At 45.9% G+C, this 16,407-nt stretch overlaps 1 protein-coding gene across 7 annotated transcripts in view; it reads left to right on the top strand.

Annotated features, from left to right (window-relative positions):
- The window catches only part of Fnip2 (folliculin interacting protein 2), an 86,006-nt gene that overhangs the window by 26,509 nt on the left and 43,090 nt on the right, over window positions 1-16,407 (top strand). For 5 of the 7 annotated variants that reach the window (XM_050158731.1, XM_050158733.1, XM_050158730.1 and 2 more), the window contains exon 2: window positions 13,981-14,107. In XM_050158731.1, coding sequence (XP_050014688.1) covers window positions 13,981-14,107 — 127 coding nt within the window. Of the gene's footprint in view, window positions 1-1,615; window positions 2,122-13,980; window positions 14,108-16,407 lie in introns of those variants that run through there. The other 2 variants (XM_050158735.1, XM_050158732.1) reach the window with 2 other exon arrangements.

Here is a 16,407-nt window from a genome sequence, read left to right as displayed (position 1 = left end):
TCGTTTTTAAAATGTTTTATGATCTTAGATTCTAGTTAAATATCTGGTAGAGATTGAAGTGTGTGCGTTGTGTGTGTGTGTGTTTTGTAACCCCGACTGTCCTGAAACCAAGACCTGTAGACTAAGCTAGCCTTGAACTCAGAGCTCTCCTGAGTGCTGGAATTAAAAAGGTGTGTGCCACCATCACCAGCTGTGAGATTGAAGTTGCAAGCCTTTTTTTTGGGGGGGGGGGCGGTAAGACTGTCTTTTCATCTCCCCAATAAGTTTAGTCTAAATATCACGTGGCTGGGAGATGCAGAATTGGTCCGTAGTAGGCTGTTCCCCCCACCCCAACCGCCAAAACTGTTCTGTCTTTTATACTGGAACGATTTTAATAATATTTGGCTATTCTCTGTTAAAAGTCATTTTAGACGGTTTAAAGGAAGGGAGAACCCATGACCAGATTGTGCCCTGTAGGAAAGCTGTAAGCCCCTTCCTGGAAAACTGGGCCTATCTTGATACCATCGGTGTGGCAATCGCCACAAAGATTCACTGTCATAGGTGTGTTGTAATCTTGATCACTTGGGGGAATCTCTCTCTCTCTCTTTTTTTTTTTTTGTTCATTTTAGGAGGGCTTCCTGTCTCAGGAACAGCCTGTAAAGTGAAGGCCACTGAGGCTGATGCCTAGCATTAATTTTCCATTAGTGGAGTGAAATGTAACCACTCGTCTAAAGAAACATTTAAGCCAGGCAATGGCAGGTACTCGCCTTTAATCCCCTTACTCCGAAGGCAGAGGCAGGCAGATCTTTGTGAGTTCAAGGCCAGCCTGGTCTACAAGAGCTAGTTCCGGGAGAGCTCCGGCTGAGAAACCCTGTCCGAAACACAAACAAACAACAAAAAACAAAACAACAACAACAGCAAAAAGATATACTTAAGACTAAGACCACAGAACCAACAAAGGGTTCCCTAGACTTTGGGGATGGACCCAGTAGTATTTTCTTCAGCCAAATTCCAGGAAAAAGGAATTGCTGTCATTTGTATACTTGTTTTCTAGACTTGGCCTGTGTTTTGAGGCCATGTGGTTTTTATTCTGAAAGGAACACCTTTTCTCCACAGACTCAAATTTATCTCACAACATTCTCATAACCAGGTAAGCCATGTTGATGTCAGAAGCCAGAACTGTTCTCCTGTTCTGGTGACTGGGGCTTTCTCCGCTTGAATATGCCCAGGAACTCAGTGCAAGAGTGAGGAGGCTTTCTGGTGTTAGTGGTCTCTCATTATTCTCCCCCACCCCCACTCATATGATGGCAGGAACATGCCCTGCTCCGCTTCCTGTCCCACTCATGACTACGCATCTGAAGATCTCCATTTTGGCTCTTGTGGGTAGCCATCCCTCACTGGCTGTGGGTAGTTTCACAAGGTTGTGGAGTAGGGAGTGTCAGCTGACTCTTCCTCACGTGAGAACCATTAAGAGAGTGGTGTGGCCAATGTCAGAGCAACCTTGCAGCTGAAGGTTTGCCCAGAGCCACGCGAGCTGGTCTCGTGACTCTTAGAGGGAGGGCTGTATAAATTCAGCTGGGGCTGCAGATGGTGTGAGTCAGAGCAAGCTACAGGACCTGTTGAGTTTGCTGACTCCAGGCTCAGGAAAAGTAGGGAGAGATTTGTGCTCGGCTGCTTTATTATAGGTTTACTGAGAGCACGTTTTATAACGTAGTGGATACACCTGCTTCCGGAAGTCATCCCGGGCCTCATGTATGATGAATGAACCTTTTTTTTTTTCTAAGCTTCTAAAGGAGGAAGTCAGTAGTAGCTTGTCTCACATGCTGTGCAGAGGTGAAATGATCTTTACGCTGGAGCTGTTGCTGGTCACTGTGGAATATCCCTCAGACAGCAGCGGACCTTCAAGAGTGATCTCGTCCACGCTGGTGGTCAGGAGCAACTGACGAGCGTCTATGCCTCTCAGGAGATGTGTGGTGGCACAGCAAAAGCTACAAACCGGCCAGCAGGCCAACAAGAGTCGGCCAGATGTGCGACGGATGCCACTTCTGGTGCCGGGAGGGTTTTCAAGACACTCGTGTGCGCAAAGATTCCAAAATGTGCCAGAGGAGGAAGGGGAGCAGAAGCTGCAGGGCTCAACCACAGGTTTGAAGCTTAGTTCTCTTGCAGTCCGGGAAATACTGGCTTCAGCCGGACTCTAAGAAGTTTTATTTGAAATATGAATTGTTTTCAAAAATGCTTTGCATAAGAGAAATAGGGTTATCGGTAGTTTGCAGAAACAAGTCCTTTTGTAGAAGAGACGTAGGCTCAGGTACTCCGTTACCATCTTGCCTTCCTCTTCTGTAGCTAACGTGTAGTTGTGGCCTCATCTGGAATCTTGAACCACACTGCTTGCACTTAGAAGGTCAGAGTTAAAGCTAGGAGTACCCGAGCGTGCAGAGGACAGAGCTAGGACTGGAGTTCTTCTGCTTGGTGGTCACTGCTGAGGCAGGGTACTGAGGCGCAGGATGCTGAGGCAGGGTACTCTGACTAAAGACTTTCATGAGAAGGGTGTGTCATGACCAACTCACTTTAGTAGTGAAGTCATGAGGAACACAGTTGGACCTGCTTTACTTATAGTCTTCCTGGTTACTTCATGTACCTTTTTGTTTGTTTGTTTGTTTGTTTAGATTTATTTAGTTACATGTATGGGTGTTTTACCTGCCTGTATGTCTGTGTACCACTTACACGCCTGGTGCCTGTGGAGGCCAGAGGAGGACATCAGATCCTCTGGAACTGGAGTTACAGATGATTGTGAGAAACCGTGTGGGTGTTGGCAATTAAGTTCCAGTCCTTTGGAAGAGCAACCAGTGCTCTTAACCGTTTGAGCCCTCTCTCCAGCCCCTTTAGCTACTTCAGAAGAATTAATTTCCCTAGTAGGAGAACTTAATTACTGTGTATCCAGAAAGACAAAAGGAAGAAAAGTGAAATAGAAACTCTGTGAAAATTGCATTTTATCCTAGAATCATAGGTTGAAAGCCGAAGGTGAAACTCCAGTTCTTGTGATTAATGTAAAAAGTAAGTTTCTAAATGGACTTAGGAATTTTACTTGAGAATGCCCTGGGTTGCAGTGATGGCTAGGTGGCTAACAGCATGGACTGCTCTCACAGAGGATACGGGTTTGGTTCCCAGCACCCACATAGTCCTCACAGAGGGCTCTTAACTCCAGTTCCAGAGAACCCAGTACCCTCTTCACAATTCTTCAGGACACTGTATGAGCATGGTGCACATACATAAAAATAGGCCCACATAAAAATAAAACAGTAGAATCTTGACAAAAAGTAACATTTCTCAAATCATCAGCTTTCACAAACTGCTTATCCCGTATAAACTGATATATTTATTGGTTTAGCTAAAAGAAATCCAGATACATGTTTGAGACAGGTCTTCCTGGATGGCCCAGGCCAGGTTTAACTAGGGTTAACTGCCACACCCATCTAGAATATAGTTTCTGTCTTGTAGAAATCTTTGTCTTAGTATGACTTAATAAAATGGCTAAGTAGCCTACTACCAGACACAAGCTCGCTGGAGAGTAGGAGCGGTCATTTCACAAGTGTGGCTCACGTGCTCTCTGCCCAACAGAAGGGATCTGTTTGCAGAATGAAGTGGGACGTCTCTGAGGATGTCACTTCTTGTGTGCGTGCGTTCTTGTCTGCATTTTACCAAGAAAGAGTCGAGCGGTGGGGGGAGGAGTTGGAGCTAAGCTTCCAAAGCCGAAGCTGTAGCCACGGGCCGGACTGGCTTTCTGAGCCCCACTCTTGCTAAGCTGTGGGGTAGCCCCAGACTGTTTGAAAAAGTCTTCTCGGGGGTTCTGAGCTGCAGCATCAACACCTTCTGTCTTCTGTTTCTTTGTCCTTCTAGAATTCCAAATCCCCCAGTTCTTACTTGGGGAGGCTGTCCACATAAAATAACTTGGTTAGTGACAATTTCTTTCTTTAAAATGTGTTTTAAAAAAAAAAAAGCTTTGTGTGAGCCGGTGTTTCTTCTCTGTTGCTTCTCAAACTTAAAATAAATTTTCTGTTTTGGTACGCTTGCTTTTGGTAGTTTTCACCTAGGCACGACTTTACACATAATAGAACACTTTGCAGCCCACTTCCCCCCTTGATTTTTATCTCAGAATTTCATTCCTTGTGCCAGAAGGTTTAAAGACTTGTCTTTTGTAGCTGAGTCTTGTGCAGAGAAGACTTTTTATGGTAGAAACGTGTCTTTAGAACTGTCTAGCTGGACTCTGTTGGTCCCAGTTTGGTTGGCAGTACCTGGAGGACCATCGTAGTCAGGAGCCAGTTGAACCCTTGTCTTCTCTCCATCCACTGATCTGATGTTGATCCCATCAGTGCTGAGCTGCTGCAGTCCTTTGAGCACTTGTTGGCCCTGACATCCACAGTGAGCACAAACGAGCTATCTTCTGTCTTCTTGGCTGTCTCAGTGGTCAGGGGAACTTGGTGGCTCAGTGGCCAGGTTTGTTTCTTCCAGGGGCAGTTTGGCCAGCTTCCAGAATACAAGTGTTTTGACCCTCTGGGAAGGTGTTTGAAATTCGTAGGAATTCATTTCAGGTCAGACCAGTTGCCTCATCCGCTCTTTTCCTTCCTACAATCTTAAAAATGTCTGTGTGGACTGGTAAGATGGCTCAGCAGATGAAGGTGCTTCCGAGAATTCTGTAGCAGTCACACAGTGTAAGAGGAGCCCTGACTCCCAGAAATTGTCCTCTGACTTCCAGATAGGTGATGGGTGCCATGGTGTGTGTGTGTGTGTGTGTGTGTGTGTGTGTGTGTGTGTGTGTTATGCTTGAGAGCCACACAGACAAATTGTGTGTGTATGTTACTTACAATATTGCACTGGTTTCCAGAATTCATTTTCAAGCCCTGGCTAGCCCCAAGAGTGCTTATAAATTATTGACAGTAGCTTGCACAGTTGGAACCTGGCCCCAAACTGCTCACTGGTTTCTGTTTGCTTAAGTCATGTGGCTGTCCGAGTGACATCCAGCTCCGTTCTTGTTCCTGTACACCTTAAGTCAGTAGTTTCAGATCTTATTTGAGCATCTTGATAAGCTTCAGCTTTTTACGTATTTTTGCCTCCTTGTGTTTTTCCAATCATATGAAAAAGGGAAAATCCAGTAAGTACAATGGTCACGTGGTATACATAGGTAGCATCCGCCCAGTGGAGAAAGGTGCATTTTGGTGTCTCACTGTGGTCTACAGGTAGAAGCTCTCTTCTGTATCTTCTCTTCCATATTCCTTTGTTTCTCTAAGGACAAACGGTTTATGGATTTTCAGAATCCATATCAACAAAATTCTGTCTCTTAAATGGTTTGCCACTAAAGAATTTCTTCTTAAAACTCAATTGAAATCTGGTAAATTTACAGCATGCTGGGTATGTGGTATAGTTTTCAAATAATCGTTTCCAACCTCTTTTCTTAAAATGTAATTGTAGCAAAGCTACTGCTGGTTTTTGATTTTTCATATTTTTCTGAAAAATTGAATAAGACAGAATTGTTCCTGAGGTGTCTTGGGAACATTTGCCAGCTGTATATAAGAAACAGGAGAAGTTGGCCTCGCCTTGTCGCTGGAGCGAAGAGGAACCGAGATAAACGCTTCAGAACCATTGTGCTCTGCAGTTTCAGATCTGCAAGTTTGAATTCAGAAGAAACTGTACCATATAGGATGGGGGAACTCAGATGGAGCCAGTGCTGAGAGTGGGCCACCCCAGCCCCCAAAACATACCACACCATGATCAGCAACATGGGTGGGGCCAGTCGGTATATGAAGACCATTTAAAAAGGAAGATCCATAAACTGAAGTAGCTTAGTATCCTTTAGCAAGCTGATTCACGGGGATAAGCGGACTGTGGTACCGAGGATAGTCAGTAGGGGATGCAAGAAGAGTCACAGATTTAAAGACAGAAATACTAAGGTGGTGAACAGCAGAATTCTGAAGACTTTTGGAAAAGTCCATTAAAAGAAAGCATGCACGTAGGCTCCAGGTGTGGGGAGTGTCTTACTGTGTTCTGCACACAGAAGCTGTGGAAACCATTCCACTTAATGGGGAATGCGTCTGTTGGGAAGGCTGGATGAAGTGGGTAGAGAAACAAGAGAACACAGGCAAACAAGTGGGAACCGCAGCCCAAGAGCAGACAGCTGGTTTCATGACGAGTATTACAGTCCTGCTGGGTGTGACTCTTTCTCAGACGGGTCACAAGGTCTGGCCTTCATGCATGTTGTATTTGCAATAAGGAGTTTTCTTTGACTGATTGGTAGGTAATTTCCAGTGGTGGATGGCTCTGATTTGGGGATGTAATGCGAGACTGACTGAAGGAACGCTGTGGTAATTTCCTGCCACAAGTTTCAAGAACTTTTCATCCTAGGATACATCCATTCCTAGGTGGGAATCGGAGCAGAGCAGATACAGAGGATTCACAGAAGCGGACAGCCGACAGAAGCTTCTGTCTGGGTCTTGTTTTGATAAGCCTTGGTGATAGCTGGGTAAAACAACACTTGTTAGTCACCGTATGTAATCCAGTCCGGGGTGACGTGTTGGCATCCCGCACAGAAAACGGGGCTGCTTCATCCTGCAGTCTGCAAGTTAGCCATTGGGCAGCTGCTGAAGCATTTCTGCTCAGTTTCCTGTGCTGAGCTTGGGTGCCTGCTGGACTGCTCCCCACTTCCTGGCTCTCCTGTTCTCATTCCTGTTGTGAGTCAGACTCTGGTTTAGCCTGTCCTGTTGTTACATTATTAACAGAAGCCAGGAGGGTGCTGAGCAGTGAGCAGCCAGCTCTGGTGGTGACCTCCTTTACCAGGGCCACACTGAGGAGGACGTAGGGAGTTCCTGTCGTACCCCGTGTCTCCAACACCCAGAGCCTCCCTCACATGGTGGTTGGTGCTGTGCCTAGTGACACATTGTCACCCAGAGTCTCCATTTAAATCTGGGTTCGCTCTTCGTGGTAGATATTGTTTGTTTTGACAGATGAGATTTATAGTTTCAGCACCCTAGAAAACGGCTTTATCTGTATGTCCCATCTTCTCTTCCGAACCGCAACAATCTTTTCCAGAACGTCGTTTGGTTAGAATCACACAACAGACAACCTTTTCAGCATCCATTGAAAGTTAATCCATGTCCGTCCATGGCCTGATAGCTCATTTCTTTTTAGTTCCAAATCGTTAGTTGTTTTCTTACCTAATGAACAGCTCGGTTGCTTCCAAGAGTCTGAAGTTTATCAGTGAAGCTTCTGTAAGCGTCTGTCGGCAGAGCTTTGCATGTGTGTTTCATCTCATTGGGTTAAATAGCAGAAGCTCAGGTGCTAGTCGTACGAGAAGGGTGTGCTCCAGTTGGTAAGGAGATGCTAGGCTGGTTCCCAAAGTGGCTCTGTCCAGCAATGCATGAGAGCCGACATTGGACTGGGTGTGTTCTAGATTTTGCCTACGCTAGTAGATAATATACATTCACACCTTACTGTTGTTCCTATTTGCATTTTTTTTCTAGGTTTTCCCTTTGTTTTGTTTTTTGAGACAGTGTTTTACCTGTTGCCCTGGCTGACCTGGAACTCACTGTGTAGACCAGGCTAAGGCTCTCAAGACTGTCTTGAACTTGTGGGCCATCTTTTCTAGCTACCTGAATCCCTGTTGTTGTGAAGTACCTATTCAAACTTCTTGTCTACTTTTTAATCATGCTTTCTTTTAAACACTTTAAAGTTTTTTTCTATTTATCTTATTTTGTGTGCATAAACGTTTGTCTGCGTGTGTGCATGCCTGGTGCATGGGAACTGGAGTTGTAGATGGTTGTGAGATGGTTGTGGGTACTGAGGACTGAACTCAGGTTCTCTGCAAGAACAAGTTCTAACCACTGAGCAATCTCTCCAGCCTCGTGCTTTTCTTTTTCCTTTCCTTTCCTTTCCTTTCCTTTCCTTTCCTTTCCTTTCCTTTCCTTTCCTTTCCTTTTTCCTTTCTTTTTTCCTTCCCTTTTTCCTTTCCTTTCCTTTCCTTTTTCCTTCCCTTTTTCCTTTCCTTTCCTTTGTCAAAGCCTCTCTATGTCGTGATAGCTGGCCTAGAACTCGCTATGCAAACCAGACTGACTTCGAATTCACACCTCTGCCTGCTTCTTCCTCCCAAGCACTGGGATGAAAGACGTGAGCCACCACGTTCCTCTCACGCTTGATTTCTTATCAAGTTTTAAGGCATCTTTATTTTGGATAGCAATCCTTTATTAGATATATCTTTTGCAAATGTTTTTTTCTCCAGCCTGTCTTCTCATTCACTTGACAGAAGTTTTAAATTTAGTGCGTTTGTCTTGCCAGTGATTTGTTTTGCGGATCATGTCTGTGATGTTGTATGTAAAAACTGTTATCCATGCCCTAAAGTCATCTATATTCTCTCTTGTAGGTGTGCTTTGTTTTACTTGTTTTTGAGGCAAGGATCTCACTCTTCAGCCTGGTGTGGCCTGGATCTTACTATGTTTCGCCCTGCCGCCTCACACACAGTGACTCTCCCTCTGGTGCTTCCTGTGTGCTGGGATCGCAGGCAGGAGCCACCACACCCAGCTAAACTACAGGGTCAGGCCTGTTACGCTTGGGTTTGTGATTCATTTTGAGCTATCTGTAAGCAGTGTAAGCTCTATGTCCTCATAGGACCCTGAGCTCAAAAAAGACGGGAGAAAATTGTCTTCGCTTGATCTTTTTCTAGTACCCGAATTTCCAGCCGCACTGACACATACTGTAATGTTTGTGGCTGTGTGCACAGATTACACAGGGATTTAGGCGTTTTTAGTTTGTGACCTTTGCTGCCATTTATTGACACTATTTCAGGATTGGGGTTTAGAGCTACAGCCAACCTCAGTAGCATAAGCCTTTGACTGTCATCTCTGATACTTATGTTCTGGAAAAATGTAGTGACCTGGAAGCTTATGTATCCTTTTGGTCCTTCCTTCCGGTAGAACAACCATCAAATGGTTCAGCAGTCCTTTATCTTAACGTTTCTAAAATCTTAAAATCCCCGAAAAGCCTACAGATGATCTGAACTGATAGTGAAGCTGTATGAAATGTTTGTATTTAGGATATATTCATCTCTTGGACTGTTGTAATCTGATTTAGGAGTTTGATTGCCTCCCCACTCTGGAGGAGGTATTATATTCATCTTTCTAAAGTCCTTTTAAAAAATCTGAATTTTGAAACATCTGGTTCCCAGGAGTTCTGTTAAGGGATTGTGTGTCTGAATTGACTGTGTTTGAGCCGTGCCTCGCAGGAGCTTAGTCCGTCTTTCTGACAGACTTGTAAGTTGTGTAAGGCACCAGGTTTTGGAAAGCTCTGTACTGTAGAGTTAGTACTTCCACAGTTAGTTCAGAGTTCTGGGTGGGAACTGCTGAGCTGGGAGAGATGGCTCAGTGCTTGTGAGCACTCAAGTTTGTGCAGACAACCAGGATTTGAATTCCAGCCCCTGTATTGTGCCATGCACAGCCACCTTCTTCTGGCCTCCAAGGGCACCCATAGCTATGTAGACATGCACATAAATCAAATGTATAAAAATGTCTGTTTACTGCAGTGAGCATCACCATCAAAGCCTCTTCTAACGTGTCCTGTAGATCCATGCTGTGAATTTGATGTCTGAATTTAGACATTTATCTCCGAACATCTCAGGGTGTGGCTTTGTTATTTAAGTGTATTTTGATATAAGAACTGCAGCTAGTTGATTTCGGCATCTGTCGTGGGTCATCAGGTGTCCCAGCCTGTGTGTGGAGCAAATCCTGGTGTGCACGGTCAGATTTCAGTGGCATTACTGTTCTTGTGCCGTGCTGCGGCGTGATGTTTGTTCTTTCATCCCGCACTTCATGTTTATAAGCAGATGGAAAGTTTATACATAACTTATGTTCTTAAATGGGAAAACTACAACCGGCTTGTAAATATCTTTGGGTAAAATAACAGGCGGATCCATTTAACAGAATACTTTGCAAATAAGCGTCTCTAGCTAGCATTGTGTGAGAATGGTGGTTTTTGTGGCCCTCTGCTTCTCTTGACTGCAGGCCAACGAGTCAGTGGAGGAAGTTTTTATACAAAGTGTGAACCAAGGCATTCTTTCACTAAGTAAAGCATAAGAAAGGAAAGTCAACTAATTTGACGATGACTTTTCCTGTGAGCTGTTTGTTTGGGTGTATTATTAATCTAGCCAAAGTACACGATTTCCCAGTCTGATACTACCTACCATCTACGTAGTTTTTTTCTTGAAACAAGTAGCTTGCTGATGAGATGAACTGTGATTCATCTTTATCACAACATAGTTTCTCCCTTTCCTCCATACCTAGTCTGTTTTGTTTGTTTGTATTTAATCCTTCAAATTATGGTCCTTCTTGTCTCCTTTCTGTCTTTGTTTGTTTGATTCATCATATTGGGAGGGAGGGAGGGAAGGATGGAGGGAGGGGGGGGAGGGACGGACTCATTATATAGCTCCTAGTCCTTGGATTACTGGTGTGTGCCACCATGCCCTCCAATGAGCTTTTTGAGAGATTTCTGTTTGTATTTAGAAACTGGTTTTGAAGAGAGGAGGGACTGTGAGGGTTGTAAACAAAGAAGGGCATTTAAGAGCTGTGGGGTTGTGTCCTTATGATACTTACAGTAATCTTTATGGCACCAGAGGTCATAATCTATTCAACTTTGTCCCAGTGCCTGGGACACTGCTTGGCACACAGTGAGCAGACAGGAATTGCCTGTTAAATGGATGAGTAGCTGTAAGTTTCTCTGCTCTTATTACTGGTGTTTTTGAGGCAGGGTCTCACTGTGTTGCCCAGGCTGGCTGAAACTGGTGATCCTCCCGCCTCGGTCTTCTGAGGGTTGGCATTATGAGTATGTACCATCATGCCTACCCAGTTTTGCCTTATTTAACATTTTCTTGTCTTATTTAAAGTTCCCCATCATAACAGATTCTTTAAATATTGACATTATTGGAACCCAAGACTGCCTTTAAATTATTCCTGTGTGTTTACTTTGAGTATTTTTACTTCCCTGTAGATCATGGCTTCTGACCTGGGCATACTTACGCCACTGCTCATCTTACTATTATCACAGTTTAAGGGAGGTATAAACCCAGGGAAGTGACCTGGTCTGGGGGGCGGGTGGGATAGCGGATTCTGCGCGGCAAAATACATAATGACCATTCTGTTCTTTGTGAGGTGTTCCTCCTTGAAACCGCAGGTCCTTGATGGCGCTGCCTCTGCCCTGAGGATGTTCTCCTCTGCCTAAGAGCAGACCTCTACCTCAGATCACATCAACCCCTCTCTTGAAAACTCAAGAGTCAGCGTGTCATTACATAGAAAATGAAACAAACATTCTCTGACTGAGTATTTAAAGTCTATGCACGTTCTAAATCGGCTTCACTGCCTAATTTGGCACGTGACTCCAGCAGGAGACACACTCGATGCCCCCAGGAATTATTGGATAGGGCACCATTTGCCTTTTGATGTTTGGACTGTCTTCAGCAGCACAACATTCCTGTGTGTCATTCCTTGTCTGCTTCCAAATCCCATTCTTAAGAGGATCCCGTCATGAGATTAGCACCCATTCTAATTCAGCAGGATCGCACCTCATCTTGTTCATCTCCAAGCACTTTATTTCTAAACAAGGTCTGACTCGTGGGTGCAGGAGTTAGGACTACAACATATCTTTTCTTTCTTTTTCTTTTTTTTACAGGGTTAGGGGGGCACGGTACTAGTCATCGTTTTGTTACAATACATGGTGTGTGTGTGTGTGTGTGTGTGTGTGTGTGTGTGTGTGTGTGTGTGTATCACTCATTTTGGTGTGATTTTGTTTTATTTTTGAGAAGGAGTCTTGTTCTATAGCCCAGGCTGACCTTGAATTTTCCTAGTTTGGGTTATAGCACATATATACTTTAAAGAGATGTGGTTTTTGTACTTCAAATCCTTTGCGTTATTGCTATTGTTACTTTTCAGGGAAATAATTCATCTTTTGGCCACTTGCTTTGTACTTTTGTTGGTGTGGAGTTGAGAAACGAGGCGTTCTGACCAAGCAGACAGCACCATGCCACATGATGATACCTTGCCACATGACGGCTGGGCTGTAAGCTGTGGCTCCCATCTGTCAGCTTGGGGTCACGTGGCATTGGGGTCATGTGGCATGCACGTCTCATTGGTCAGACTTTAAACATGGGCTTCCTCTGGACTGAGGGCAGAGGAAAAATGGTTTCCAAAGTAAATTTGCCACAGCGCTCCACGTCAGAGGGCAAGGATGCCAAGCACAACTTAGAAAACATGTCGGTGAAGGAAGGGATGAACAAAAGTTTCTATGTTTTGCAGCTGGTGTTTAGGAGAACAAACCCTCTTGCTGCCCCCCATAGTAACATGGTTGGCATTAACCACCGTTGCCTGCAACCGGGAAGGACCAAAGGCAACCCGGCTTCTCACTCTCGGGAGTGAGCTTAGGGTGTTGGAGCTCGTGTGTGTGTGTGTGTGTGTGTGTGTGTGTGTGTGTGTGTGTGTGTGTGGCTACTGTGAAGCCGTTTATGTATTTTATTTAATCCACACAACAGGTTTGTGAAGTTGGCAGTTCTACACCGATTACTCCAGTGGCCAAGTGTAAGGTGAAGACGCTTGGACTTGACTCCAGCTGTGTCTGACCATACTTACCCAGTCTAGTCGGATATTTTCCATCTGTCCCTCCTTTATCCCCTGCCCAGTTGTCACCCACCCCGTCATTGTCCTCCCCATGTCCTCTAGCAGGGTCTGCCGGAACAGTTGGCACCCCTTCTGCCTCAGGCACATCCTTTAGATTCTGCCTTAATCTTCTAGATTCAAGCCTGACGCACTGCCGCTGCTGGTGGTCACAGCTTGCAGCAGGCGACATTGGCGTCTTGGCTCCCTGTGCTGGCCGGCCGGCGTCCACTCCCACCTCCGGATTTTCTTAGGGCAGCGGCTATCTGATCTCTTATCGATGTCAGCTTTCCTTGGCTGCTCTTTGTGTTCAGAGCCCATCCTGTCTGGGCCTGCTTCAGCTCACTCCCACCCACACACAGCCACGGGGTTGGGGAAGTAGCTCTCTGGTTCTCCTCTCTCCCTTTCCTGTGCTACATTTTTGCGTGTTGTGCGGTATTCATGTGAGCTCTTCGTTCTTCAGGTCTGCATTTAAATGTCGCTTTAAGTTCTCAGTGACTTCTCTGTCCCCTTCACTCCTTAAATCTCACCTTTTGGAGACACGGTCTTGCTATGTTGTTAGTGTCTCCCGAGTGCTGAGGCGGACACCAGGCTCAGAGGCTCTCTCGTACCCTCTAGTTTTCTTCCTTGAACTTCAGTTTGTAGTTGTATATTTCTGTGTAACTATTAGGTTATTAATATCCCCCAGTCAGCCTTGAACTTCATGAGGACAGGGACTCAAGTCAGTTTGATGATTCCCTAGCACCTACAGCGCCTCGACTACCATACAGACTACACGCGTGTTGAATGGATTGCTAACCGCGTGCTGGGAGCACTCTTGTGAGTTGTTCCTTTCTCTAGTTTCTGCTTTCTGATAGAATTTGTTACTACTGTATTTTTTTTTCCTTAATGCCTTTTGCTTAGGAACAAACCATGTTTCCCTCATTGCTAATCATGATGGTTAGCAAATGCATTTGGTTTCAAAGCCTCTACATCAAGCCAGACATACAGGGAAAGTACACAAACTTTAGGCTGTGTAACTGCTGCTAGTTCCGCCTGAGCAGGGATGGCTGGCTTCTCATTCCTGGGCCCGTAGGAGCATAAACAACTCCCTTAAGTCCTGGGTGCTTTCCCCAGAACCCAGGCATCTGACAGCCCCTTTTCTGTGCCTTGCAACTTCTCTCCAGGGATTTCTCCTTACACCAGTCTCGCCTCCCCTGAGGGTCGGTACTATTCACGCAGCCGCTTTCGCTGACACATAGGCCCATTGGCTGGAAATTGTGTTTGCTCGTGATGGCACCAAGCACTGAGGACGACCTAACTCCTTTCTCTTTTGAATCCACAGTTGGTCATGTTCGGAGCTGGACCTGAGCGACATTCGCCTGATAGTTTACCAGGACTGTGAGAGGAGAGGCAGACAGGTCATGTTTGATTCCAGAGCTGTTCAGAAGACAGAAGAGGCAGCTGCTCAGGTATGGAATGCCCGTGGGCTTTCCAGTCTGTGTTCCCTTCAAGCTGTGTTGTACCGGGCCAGCAAGGATCAGGAGGAACAAGCAAAGCTTGCACCCCAGCGGGCAAGCGTGTGTTGTGAACATGGGTGAAACTTAACAAGCAGTTATGGTAGGCCAACCCTGTCACCCAGAAAGATGCATTTGCGGGTGCTTGTAATCAGTAGGACTTTGTAAGCACAGTAAGAAAATACATTGCTGAGATTCATGAAGCGCTAGAGTATTTGCCAGAAGAGAAGGTCATTCTGTCCTGGTTTTCTCATAGACAAAGGTACCAAGTGTGGCTCGTGCCTGTAGTCCAGCACTAGATAGGCTGAGGTAGGAAGATGGTGATCTGGGGCTAGCCTGGGCTACATAGTAAGCCTGTGTTTCAAAAACCAAAATAAAGGAAAGATGTTTTGTAACACATGTTCAAATGAATGAAAAGGCCTCCTCATTGGAGGGCCTCAGTGTGTGCGTGTGCACTGTCTATATGCACGCGGACCGTCTGCACGTGTGTGCATTGTCTGTACACGTGTGCACTGTCACCTTACGCCTTCTAACCAAGAAACCTTTCCTTAATTTCCCTGTTGTGTATGTGTGTGTGGGGCGGGGGGATGATGGGCACTGGAGGTGGGAGGAATGGCCGGTGAAGACAGAAAGAATCTTGACCTGTTTGATCCAGACTAGGAAAGATAAAATCATTTGGGAAGACCCTTGCCCTCCCTGATCTCTGGCTGTCGGCCAGGATACATCTAATCTGTAGACCATTCTCTTCAGTATTTGTTCAGATGCTTACAGATTCAATAAAGCCACCGATACTCACTCTTTTCTTTAATTACCCGCTTCCCACACTGACCAGATTCTGATAGTCTGTAGATTGTGGTTAAAAGAACGGTTACAACAAGGCCTTTGACTCCCAAGGGCCAGTGGGCCGTTCTTCAGCTTTAGTTCCTAGAAGTGGTTTTGTGGGGGCGTGCAGGCTGCTGCCGGCACGTGGGAGCCAGAGGACAGCTCTGTGGCGTTGGTCCCCTCTTCCACCTGTAGGTGGGTCCCGGGGATCAAATGTAGTCATGAGACTTGCGGGGACAAGTGCTTTTCTTTGCTGAGCCTTCTCCCTGGCCCTTGTTTTCCAGCTTTTGATAAGAATCTTGGTTTGCAGGAAGGAAATGTTTGGTTGAAGGCTTTGAGCCGGGTGGATTCCGCAGCACGAGGAGGAGCTCTGCCAGACTGCTAATCTTTATATCAGTGGCTGGGCTTGGTGGGTGGGTGGAGGAGAAAGCTGAGAAATCTCTCAGATGATTCACATAAGCTTTCATGGCATATTGGGACCGGGAGCTTAGGTGAGCCAGCTCTTGATCCCTTTATTTACTCGACAGGAGAGGGCTCTACCCAGTGCTTCTACCAGAAGCCTGAGCTGCTGATGAGGGCAAAGAGGGGAGATGATTTCCACAGGGAACTGGAGTTAGTCAGCATACCTGAGCAGGGATAACTTGATCATCTCTCTCGGTTTCCTAGACATTTTCTTGTAATTAAAAATGGCAACATAGGATCAGGAACATTTTTGTAGCTTGCCAAAGACTGCAGGAGAAGCCAATTGGTAACCTGCCCTGTACCAGCTGCTGTTTCCAGCCATGCTGATTGCCCGGTCCTCCTGCAGTCTGTCCGGAGGTGGTACTTCCTGTCATAGCTGTCAGCCCTCTGAGAGGCTGTTTGTGGTAAAGAGGTCTTAAGTAGCAGTTGGAGCTGAAGAGCATGTTGAGGGCATGCATGCAGGATGCTCAGGACTAACCCTGCACAACCTCAGGTTCTTTCGCTGCTGCAGTGCCTGCTGGAGACCAGCACCTTTCATGTTCTCTTTACGCTCCTTTCCCGAACCAGCCCCTGCCCAACTTCATCCCCTTGATAAGCACAAAACGCCGTGAGTTTGAATCGGCACATGATGGCCAGCATGTGCCTTAGACCACCAGTCACACTGAGATTAGATAAGCTGCCGTTGCATTCCTGGGATCCCAAGCAAAGGCGATGGAAGAAGGGAAGGAGGAGGCCAAGGAGACTCAGCAGAAGTCATTTCTCACGAAGGCTGCTCTGGAGGGAGTGTTCTCTTCTGGGGGCGGGCGAGGGCATCTTTATCTTTATGTCACTGTCATAGAAATGAGCAGGGAGCACTTCGGGGAGTATAAAGTAGATCGCCCTCCGGTACCTCTGACCTTTAAAGACCACGTTCCTGTCACATGCTCTGGGGTTCACAGTAGCTCCTGTTTCAGGGCTCAGGCTTCATTTTT

This window comes from Alexandromys fortis, unplaced genomic scaffold (assembly GCF_014885135.2).
Source record: "Alexandromys fortis isolate MF-2015 unplaced genomic scaffold, M_Fortis_MF-2015_v1.1 scaffold_102, whole genome shotgun sequence".
In the NCBI taxonomy this organism is placed as follows: domain Eukaryota; kingdom Metazoa; phylum Chordata; class Mammalia; order Rodentia; family Cricetidae; genus Alexandromys; species Alexandromys fortis.
The sequence above is the reverse complement of the archived record's forward strand: the minus strand, read 5'-3'. Positions and strand labels throughout refer to the sequence as shown.